Source organism: Hippocampus comes, unplaced genomic scaffold (genome assembly GCF_001891065.2).
Source record: "Hippocampus comes isolate QL1 unplaced genomic scaffold, H_comes_QL1_v1.1 scaffold157, whole genome shotgun sequence".
NCBI classification, from domain to species: domain Eukaryota; kingdom Metazoa; phylum Chordata; class Actinopteri; order Syngnathiformes; family Syngnathidae; genus Hippocampus; species Hippocampus comes.
In genome coordinates this window covers 632,615-643,383 of record NW_017805149.1, presented here as the reverse complement: position 1 = coordinate 643,383, position 10,769 = coordinate 632,615, and the positions used below count along the sequence as shown (strand labels likewise).

The following is a 10,769-nucleotide window of genomic DNA, read 5'->3' as shown; positions in this document are numbered from 1 at the left end:
TATATATATATATATATACACACACATATATTTTAGCCTTTGCAATTTAAAAACGGAATTCTATAACATGGTGAAGTTGATTTGAACCCAATTTATCGTGAAGACCTCCTGGTTAGTCTAGCTATGAGCGTCGAGTGAGTTTTCGCCTGCCGTAGTTTTTACAAGTTCTCATTTTGTATTTGTATGTTTGGCTGAATGTGCACCACCTCACACAAGCACTGTCGTATTCAATATTTTTTAAAAAAGGATAAATAGAGAGAGAAAAAATAATAAATCGCTTGAAATTTCATTTTGTGTTTGTGGTACGCCCTCAAAATTTTCAGGATGAAAACCGTCAAAGCTCTCAAATGTAGCAGGGTGCGCCCCTTTTACTCCTGTTACGAACAGTTTGTGTAATCTGGTTGAGTGAGTGAACACGCAATTTAGCATTTGTTATTCGGAATCTTAGTAAAAGAAGACAATCTTCGTCAATCACATCCACCAGCTGCGCAGCGCAAACACACTACTAAGCACCCGCTACTTAGATTTTTTTTTTTATCAAGCCCTACACAGGTGTAGTTATGTGTCTTTTTTTTTTTAATGACATATGTTGGTCGTCACAACATAAAACGAGTCCCGTCAACTTACCTGGTGTACAAAAACGTCCTCTTTCGTGTCGTTCCTGTGCAAAGAAGATTACGTCTAGTTAGTGAAACATTGCAGACTGAACCCGTCAGTGGACAGACTGCAGCTAAAGTCACAAGTGTTAAGCTGCGCACGAACAGCACGGTGAGCAGTAGACAAATTGTCCCATCAGCGCCGTGGGCAAATCGGAGCTATAATAGGATTGCACTTGCCCCTTCAAACACACTTCCAGGGCCTCTTAAGAGGAACAGGTGTGGAGGAGGGCGCGACGGGGGGTCCACTTACCGATTGATGAAACCATATCCGTTCCTGACGTTGAACCATTTCACTGTACCCAGGACTTTTGTGGCTAACGAGAGAGACGACATTGTACCATTATACACTTGAAAGAGCAGAAACAGTACTGTACTTCTTAATACTCCAGAAGACTATGACAAAGTCATTATTTTGCCATTTTTCTGTTATGATCATAACTTTTTCTTTTTGGATGGCACTCATTGCCACGAGATGACAAGTGGTGCAAATGGAGACATTTCTCAAATTAAAACAGCCACAAATTGGTCTCGTCAACAGCATCTTCGCCAGCCTTAACTATTAAATTGCCAAAAAGGCTTGTGACATTCTGAGCCTAAAATGATGTTAAGTTGCCAAATGGCCGGCATATGTATGGCGCGGCGTATGTTGCGTAAAATATAAAGTCTTCGATGGTTGCGGCAGAACGGCATGTAACCCAAAAATCAGACATGGGAAGTATCGTGAAGAAAAAATGTAAATAATTAACTAATTCGTAATTAGGTTGGCATCTGTCATTCAATTTATACATAGAAAATAGGCTATTTTGCAACCCGCATTTTTGCACACAAGTCACACCCACTCAAGACCTTTATACTGAGGAGGCGTGGGGGGCAGCAACAGCATCAAATAACTTCAATAACATTGCCTGGAAGTTATATTTAACTGCCAACTGCGACACTCTTTTTAGACCTAAGCCAGCTGCACTCGACAAGCACCACTAAAAGCCAATTGGGGCGGACCAACACGTTTTCCTTGCAGCCTTATACATCATGTTCTATCAAGCTCCTACACGTAGCCAGATTAATTACAATCGTCATTTACTTATGACCATTACATTGTGATTGCGGGTAGAACTCAAATATTATCACGAGCTTGTACATTAGTGATTCTCAACGGGGAGGTATGTACGCAAAAGTGGGCCGGGCCCACGATGGGTGAGTCATGACAGGTTGGGGGGGAAATATGACGGGTTATGAATGGCATGCAAGAAGACACACACAGTTACCGCCAGTAGTTTGTAAAGGTATTGTGTGCCAATTATATTTCAAACAAAAGAAAAACATTGGAATTGAAATGTATCATGTAAAAACTCATTTGTAGGTAGTGAACCCACTGCCTTTTTATACCGTGAACTACAACAGTCTAAATGTTCGAAGATTCAAGGTTCCAAACAGCATAAGAACACATGGTTATGTGGCACATGGAATCATACAGAAGTAGCACAGTTAGGATTTTGTGGTTTCATATTTATAGCCCACAAATATTTGTTTACAAATGTTAAAATTTTAATTAATTTACTGTTATAGTTTTACTGAGGCATGAACATGGGTTAGATACAGAGGTGAACTCTTTAATAAACTGAGAACGTGAAATATTTAAAATTATACCCCAGTCTGGACTTGCCTTAACATTTTTACAGATATGTCAAAATCAAACCAAAAAAAAAGCAAAACATGAGTGAAATTTGGCTTGATTTGATGCAATTGTATTTAAATTTACAACACAGCATTCATTTTTGTACAATCAGTCATGCTCACTCTCAGAGTCTAAGTAAGGTTCTCTGAAACGTACTTCAAACATGTGAAGTAGGTCACGACTTGGCTTCGGTGGGAAAATGCGGGTCCCCGTTTGACAACAGTTGAGAATCACTGCCAACCGAAGTCCTAATGTCTCATTTAAAATGTATGTGTTTAAACTATCCTTGTCCAACTTTAAATTAGTGAAGATTCCATGAGTATATAATCTAGTGGCCCGCGATGAACCAGAGCGCGCTGTGCACGTGGTGATGTCGCGCGGTGACATGTTAGCAGAGCTGGTTCGTTAGCATGGCTAACTCGCACGGCTAACTAGCCTAATGCTTCGCAGCCATGTGGTTGAAACGGGGCCAACTAGCTCGAACCACCGCGGCTTACATGACGGGAAATACCACAACGGAACCGAAAGTAAACCATTCGCCTGCTACGCGTCGCCGGCGAAGAAAACGACAACGAATGGAAGAAGGGTTCGGCCGACATTTTGGGTGTCCCCTTCAACCGTGAAAATAGCAGAGCTAGCGTTAGCTTAGCCAGCCCACCACCCCCAGTCGCCGTTAAGCAGCTGACGAAGGCCGCAAGTGACAGTGGAATTCGACTTTAATTCTAGACTGTGCCGCGTTTAAGAGTTTCTTGAACAGCCGCTAATCATATCGTGCTCTGGTTTTTGGTGAGCGACGAAACCGTTTAATGGCGGAAAGTAACCGGCACGGGAAACCCGAGTTATTGCTGCGAACAAAGGGACGGCCGAATCAGTTAGCATTAGCTCGTCTGCGGAGGCGACGGTCGAGGCTGGTTTCGGTGACACGAATTATAGGGGGGTATTTAAGTGTGTAGTCTAGTAATCTAAACGACAGTAAGAAAGGAGCGGTCGAATTTGTAACGGCCGGCCGGTAACGTGGCACCGGTGGACGGACGTTAGAAGGCCAACTGAACCGGAAAGTACTCAGTTGCCGCATCTTCGATAAATGAAGCCCCCGTCAAACGTAACAGCAGCCTGCGTTTAAATGCAACAAAAATGTGAAGGTGCATGTTTAAAATCACGCGTTGTTTTCACTTCTATTATCGTTTCAAACTTCAACTTACATACTAGTGCAGTGAGTGACACTTAGATCGCCCGGGCAGATTCACAATTTCTGTCATGTACACAATTTCGAAAAGTTATATGGTGCTGGTAAACATTCACCTGCGATTTGGTGGCTAGCTACACAAATGAGCTAAATGGGTAATTAAGGTCATTTACAGCCGTAATCTTACCGATGACCTTTTTATCCCCCGCGGAAGCTGCGACTACCGGGCTGGATGGACTCTCCACGTCGGCAGCAGGCTGCTGCGGCTGTTGTTGTATCTCGGCCTCGCTGCTCATGGTCACTACTGGTTGGTAATGGCTTCTGCCGGTGGCGGCTCTCTGTTGTCTCTCCCGGTGCAAGATGGTAACCTGGGCCGGCGGTGGTGGGGGGCTACTGCCTTCAGGCTCTCTGCTTTCTTCTTCCCGCTCCCGTTGCCGATCGAACTGGGCAGACTGTTAAACTGCTGGGAAAAGTTCCTGGCCTGAGCACCGCCCAGTCAGTGATTTCATTGGCTGGGATCTGGAACGGAAACGAGCGCGCGCTCCGATTGGCTATGACATTGATCATAGAAGGCGAGGGAGGTGTTTGATTAGAGTTTGGTTGCTATGATTGGCTGGGGAAGAAAGTACCTGTCAACCCACAGCGTTCCATAGTAACGTCAAAGACAGACGAACCAATTGACACTTTTGGAATACGTTCCGTGAGCATGAATGGCTCCGATAATCGATGGATGGATGATGTGATATATGCGCAACGAATTATTAGAAAACAAGTCATAAACCACATAATGCATACGAAATACAAATACGTTTTATCTAGCTGATTCAACAGCAGTAAAAATATTTTAATTTTTTGTTAATTGCTGTCATCAAGGCCAATTTGTGTATGTCAAACATTTGAAAGGGTTATGCTGAGTCCGAAGTGAATAATATTTTACCCACGGGTCCTGGAAATGTTACGTGTGGCTGTAGCTCAGTGGATTGGAGTTGACCTTAATGCAAAGGAACCCAACAAGGTATTTTCTTCCGCTGGACAGAATGAAAATGCTGCATGAAAAAAATGTGCATCGATTGCATTCCACCATGTCAAGGATCACAGTAAGGAATGTTATCCATTTAATGGTCATCTCAAAAATACAGTGCAGAATCCACATACAATACTCCCAGTCACATAAAATTGCCCTGTACAAATCACTAGAATTCACATTGAATCCAAAACCGGACCTCCAGTCCAGTGGACAGACCCAGAATGGGTGTGAGACAATCCCACTGCAGCCAGCAACACCCCCCCCCTCCCATTGTGATGTTAATGCTCCACTGACACTGTATATTATGAGCATTGGCTGATGTGCGAAGAGGTCCTTGTTCACCTTCTCCCACACAAAGATGAGCTTTTGCATTGACCTCAGAAAGCCTCCCCATGAAGCCGCCTCTCCCCCCCCCCCCACACACACACAAAACGGGGGGGAAAATCCTTCCTCCAGCCTCCAGAACAGTCTCCATCTAAAAGGATTCTTTTGTGCCAGTGGAACGAGGTCCAAGGCAGAACAGCGAGAGCATGGATGGGGGAGGGGCCAAGCTTGGATTTGTATGGATGGCCGGGATAAGAAGGGGGAAACAAGTTCAGCAGAGGATCCCTCGCTCATTCGATTTGGTTTTAAGTGTTTGAAACACTTGATCAATGCTCATAAGCTCACTCCAATCAGAAATAGTCACCAAATCCCATTTCTTTCTACATTTTCCTTGACTTGAGATTCTCTATTTGGGTTGGTGGGGAACGGTGGGGGTGGGGCTGGCTGGCAACGGGGTTAATAAAACACTGGGAACACAATGTTCTCGCAGCATAAACATTGCATTATACCCCAGGCTTGCCACTCCAAAGGAATGAAACCTTGAAGTAAAATAAAGGTACCTGACTTTGAATGTCGAAAACAAAATATAGAAGCGCAATATTCTAAATATATTTTACAAATATCCATGAGAATCACTGAAACCATTGTTACTCTTATCACAATGGGAATAAAAATGCGTGTTCAGTGAGAAAAAAAAACAGGCTACTGTAGCTATTAAAGACACCAAAGGGGGCAGTATATTACCAATGACGTCAGCCTCGTCAATCTTACGTCATCTACAAATAGGAAGAAAAAGGCGATTTGAAACAGGTGTCCAATACATTCGATTTTAATGTACACAATTTATCGATGAATATATAATAAAACGTCGCTGTAGCGATGGGACAAGTCGCAACAACAGGAACAATCATATTTTCAACCTTCTATGACAGTGAATGGTGACATCATTCACGTACTGTAAGTACAGTAAGTACAGTACTGTAAATTGGAAGTTTTATTCACAAAGACACGCAAATGTCAAAATGTTTTTTTTTTCAGTAAAAACTATTTATTTCAAGTTCATGATATAAAGTTGGGCTGAATCTTTTTTGGGTTTTACATGTACAATGGAATTAGACACTAACGACATTATGCAGGGTCAACAAATGGGGCATAAGTGTAACTTGTAAGGTGCGTAGAGCCATTTTCCCTCACATCTCTCCACATTGTGCAATGAGGATCGGCAGCTTGGGCTTGTTGTTTGGTCCTGTGGGAACGTTCTGTTGGGGATAAATAGTTTTTATTGTCATAACATTAAGAAGAAAAAAAAATGTGTCATGCTATTAATTCTATTAAGATGACTTGAGTGAAGTCGATTGATATTCAGTGTAAAGTACCTCAATCTTTCTCATGATCAGCAATCCATCCACAACTTTACCTGAAACAACAACAAATAAGAACATTCAAGACATTTTCATGCATACAATATCTAGCATAACACTTTAAATAAACACACATTAAAAAAATCCACATGATAGTGGGTCCATGCTTACCAAAAACAACATGTTTTCCGTCTAACCAGTCACATTTAGTGCAGGTTATGAAAAACTGGCAACCATTTGTCCCTGGACCACTGTTTGCCTAAGGGGAAAGAAATATGACAGCAGAATCTTAGAACAAAGTGAATTTTATATTGACTACTTTCTGTGTAAAAGAAAATAAAAATAATCTGAACACAAACGAAAGCAAACTTTGAAAAGGCTCCCGCCAAAGGCTGTCAATAAAATGGAACCTCCATTGGAACAGTTATATGAGGATAACATTTTGAACCAGGTCTGAGCCTGAAACCAGCCTCAGAGCGACCAAGTATATTAATAGGCACCTGCTTAGGTCCCTGCCACCACCAGGGGTCATAATTATTCAACGTCATATCTGTTTTGCAAACAAATGTCTTATCACCTTGTTTGAATTCAGTAACATTATTCAACTCATTCACTGCCGTAGACATATACTGTATATTCGTGTACTACATTGCAAGTGTTACCTGTCACTGACAAATTATTTGTCTTGCAGGAGTAAGAGAGGATCTCACCCAGCCTGTCAGTGAAATTCAGGTTTTTAAAACCACTGTAATGACCAACAGATCCCTGCAGATGGCAGCGTTGTATCGCTTTGGATTTTTGTGATCAGCACTGCTTTTGAGTCCAAGATAAATCCTCTGGGATGAATCTCGTGCTCGTGATGATTATGAGCGACAAAAATCCCAACACATTGGAAGTCAGACACAATTAGTCACAGAGTACCGGTATGTTTGTGCATGGTTTAAACTGATGTGTTGCGGTAGGTAATTGCAAGTCTGTGTCTTGAATCTCTTGATAAACGATCGTGAGAATTGACTGTTTTTGATGAAAGCAGCCCATGTTTGACGGCTAAATACTAAAGAATGAGACAAGGCTGAAACATACTTTTTTTTTTTTCTAGTGAAAGAAGAGTCTACTCTTTTGTTAGATTTGGTGCTTCAGAGATCAGTCAAAATGGGTAACTCTGCCTTTAAAACAGCTGGCAGTGAATCCAATACGGAGCTATTTTTTTCATTATTTTGCACAGTGTTTCCTTTTTTTCGACAAAGTATGTCCAACTTATTTTATTTGCAGTTGCACCTTATTGTTGACAAAGCCACATACCATGGACAGAAGACCAGGCATGGAATGCTGCACTCGAAAGTTTTCATCTGCAAATGGACCTCTGTAGATACTGCAGATGCCAGTGCCGTCACCCTGTAAGAAAAACACTGCATCATATCAAACTCACCAAAACTGTGCATTTGCAATTTTCGAGGAGCCCAGCAAGAGGCCGATTGTTTGCAACTTGGCAATTTACTGGATGCGGGGGGGGGAACATTTCTTTTTTTTTTTAAGCATGAACCGGAGAGATTAAACAAATTATACTGAAAGTCAAATGTGTAAGGCACTGCTGCCAGTTGCTATCGGCATATACTCACATTCACAAAGTCCCCTCCTTGGATCATAAAGTCTTTGATCACTCTGCAAATGGGCAACGTAACGGGTAAGACACAATGAACTCTGTACATTCTCTCTGTCCGTGCAGTCCATACCTGTGGAATGTACAGCTCTTGAAACCAATAGGTACACCATCCTTCCTGTGAGACAGGAATTTTTAGTTTCACACCTCATAAAAGGCAGGCCTGTTTTATTCACACGATGTGAAACATCAGAAACATTTACAGGAAGTCTCCCTTACCGGAATTCTCCAGTGCAGAACTGCCTGCAAGAAACGATGAGAATTTACGGTAAGTCTTACAATATAAGCACAGATACTGGTATTGGTGCATCGCTAATTCTGCTAAATGGTCGCTTTTATCCATCCATTTTTTTCCTGCTTATCGAGGGAAGCATCCCTAGTTTGGTGAAAGGGAGTTTTTAAACACACATATTTACCCTCATTGTCGTTCAGGGAGCAAAGCAACATTTGGCACTGCAAGGCTCTTATAAGTATTTAGTCAATCATAAGGCTGAAAAAAAAAAGCTTCTTGCCAGAAAAGGTACAATAAAACGATGCTCAAATTAAGATCACAACATACCGGAAATTCTCAGCCGTCCTTGGGACGACATCAGCAAAAAGTTCAATTTTCATCCGCCCCACATCCTGCAACGTAGGAGGGAAAAAGTTGTGTAAACAGCTGATGAGACATTCGCAACAGTTTTATCTTTAGAAACACCCAATGTGAGCAAAAAAAACAATCTCGACTGACATTGGCAGCGAGACTTGGAAAATATGGCAGATTTGAGCATTGACAAAGTAACTATACACCTTAAAATAACTGCTACTTTAACACGAATAAAACAAAGACATACAAATGGAGATGAATGATGACTCTGATGCCTTTCTATGACTCTTCAAGTCTTTCTGTATATCCGTTGCAACATGCTGATGACAATGTGTGCACAAAGCCAAAACCAAAATTGAATGGCTGTGACCTTCGATCCCTCAGGCGGCAATGTATCAAAAACAGACATCAATGTGTAAAGAATATAACCACACGGGCTCGGGAACACTTCAGAAAACCAATCTCAGTAAATACAGTTTGGCGCGACATCCGTAAGTGCAACTTAAAACATTATGAAGCACAAAATACAACAGAACATGAACACGATTTATTTGAACGTGTTTTTTCACCACCTTTTCACAGGCATCATACGTCCCCAATGCATTGGAAATGTGTTGCACGGTTTAGGAACTTGTTGCGATGTTGAAGGTTGTACAAACAAGCAGAAGAAGTTGGATCTGTGACTACAAGAGCAATGCTTTGAAATGGCTGTAGAAATAAGGTGGATACTTTTCTTTTTTTTAGGTCTGTGCTTAAGTAAGAGGCAAAAACTTTGCTGAGGAGATTTAAGCCATCTTGATTTCCACACCATGAAGAATGTCTTTAATTTGAACAATTTGGGCTCAGAGTAGTAACAAACAGAAAATATGAAATGTATAATTTTCATCTTTGTTTGGCAAGTGCATGCATATTCATGCACATTATTTTTCTGTTTTATTATGAATTCAAATGTACAACAAACTTGGTACAAATTAATGGCCAGTATTTATTTCACGCAATCAGTGTTGATAAAATTTCTACAAAAAGGTTATTGGTATCCTAACAAATCCTAAAAGTCTGGTATAGCACATTACTTCACGAGAAGGAAATGATCCGCCTCCTGCCACCATTCATTTATTTATTTGACAAAGAATGACGAATAAACATGAGGGATTTTACTTTTGTACATTTTTTTTTGTTTTCAAGTGACACAACCTAAGATTGTTGTAACAGAGTGAGTGATCACGCTTCAATCTTTCTGTCAGCACCGGGGTGCCTCATGTGTGTTTCTCCATCTTGGTTACGGACAAGAGTTAAGAAAGTCTTTCTCCAACTCACCTGTCCTCCTATTGTAATGTCGAAGAAAACAATAGGATTGTTGGGGTTTGTCGCTTGAACGGACATTATTCCACTCACTTCGCGTTTAAATAGGGGGGAAAAAAACGGTGAACACTCGTTCAGATGCGAATTCGAACAACCGGAAATTTCTACGGAAAACAGTAAAGTCATATTACGGCAAGCAGTTAGGGACAAACCCAAAGAAAACGCGTGTAGTAACATAAAGTAGCTCAAACATGGATAGGTCGGTAACTGGCGGCATGCGGGAAAACCCTGCATGGACTTAGGCTAATTTAAATGATTATTTTATTTTACGGCCCGAGCGCCTCGGCGACCTCGTCTTTCACGTCTATTTCCGTCTGCGCGTTGAAAGCGGCACGCGGGCCGTGAGCACGTCAGCGGCATGAGGGAAGCTGCGCAGGGCCCATTGATTGGCTCACCTCAACACAGTTAGGCCCCCCCACACCCCCCCCCCCCCCCCCCCCCCACACACACACAAAACGGGGGGGAAAATCCTTCCTCCAGCCTCCAGAACAGTCTCCATCTAAAAGGATTCTTTTGTGCCAGTGGAACGAGGTCCAAGGCAGAACAGCGAGAGCATGGATGGGGGAGGGGCCAAGCTTGGATTTGTATGGATGGCCGGGATAAGAAGGGGGAAACAAGTTCAGCAGAGGATCCCTCGCTCATTCGATTTGGTTTTAAGTGTTTGAAACACTTGATCAATGCTCATAAGCTCACTCCAATCAGAAATAGTCACCAAATCCCATTTCTTTCTACATTTTCCTTGACTTGAGATTCTCTATTTGGGTTGGTGGGGAACGGTGGGGGTGGGGCTGGCTGGCAACGGGGTTAATAAAACACTGGGAACACAATGTTCTCGCAGCATAAACATTGCATTATACCCCAGGCTTGCCACTCCAAAGGAATGAAACCTTGAAGTAAAATAAAGGTACCTGACTTTGAATGTCGAAAAC

At 42.1% G+C, this 10,769-nt stretch overlaps 2 protein-coding genes across 4 annotated transcripts in view; both read right to left on the bottom strand.

Moving 5' to 3' along the window:
• ybx1 (Y box binding protein 1) overlaps positions 1–3,987 on the bottom strand; it is a 7,548-nt gene extending 3,561 nt beyond the window's left edge. For all 3 annotated transcript variants that reach the window (XM_019868082.1, XM_019868081.1, XM_019868083.1), the window contains exons 1-3: positions 3,708–3,987; positions 910–973; positions 628–661 (exon numbers count right to left, since the gene is read on the bottom strand). In XM_019868082.1, coding sequence (XP_019723641.1) covers positions 628–661; positions 910–973; positions 3,708–3,816 — 207 coding nt within the window. In that variant the 5' untranslated portion in view covers positions 3,817–3,987. The remainder of the gene's footprint in view (positions 1–627; positions 662–909; positions 974–3,707) is intronic.
• Positions 3,988–5,684: 1,697 nt separating this feature from the next.
• On the bottom strand, positions 5,685–9,956 carry ppih (peptidylprolyl isomerase H (cyclophilin H)). The gene is made up of 9 exons (XM_019868087.1): positions 9,796–9,956; positions 8,452–8,516; positions 8,112–8,135; positions 7,966–8,010; positions 7,852–7,894; positions 7,535–7,627; positions 6,404–6,491; positions 6,248–6,288; positions 5,685–6,130 (listed from the first exon to the last, which is right to left on the bottom strand). The coding sequence occupies exons 1-9, from the start codon at positions 9,859–9,861 to the stop codon at positions 6,062–6,064; spliced, it is 534 nt and encodes a 177-aa protein (XP_019723646.1). The 5' UTR covers positions 9,862–9,956; the 3' UTR covers positions 5,685–6,061.
• Positions 9,957–10,769: the final 813 nt, after the last annotated feature.

Excerpts from the sequence above, each read along its gene's own strand:
- ppih (XM_019868087.1), bottom strand. The coding sequence starts at position 9,861 with ATGTCCGTTCAAGCGACAAACCCCAACAATCCTATTGTTTTCTTCGAC. Across the intron at positions 8,136-8,451 it reads AGGACGGCTGAGAATTTCCG|GCAGTTCTGCACTGGAGAAT; the intron begins GTATGTTGTGAT and ends CGTTTCTTGCAG. Across the intron at positions 6,289-6,403 it reads CGGAAAACATGTTGTTTTTG|GTAAAGTTGTGGATGGATTG; the intron begins GTAAGCATGGAC and ends TTGTTGTTTCAG.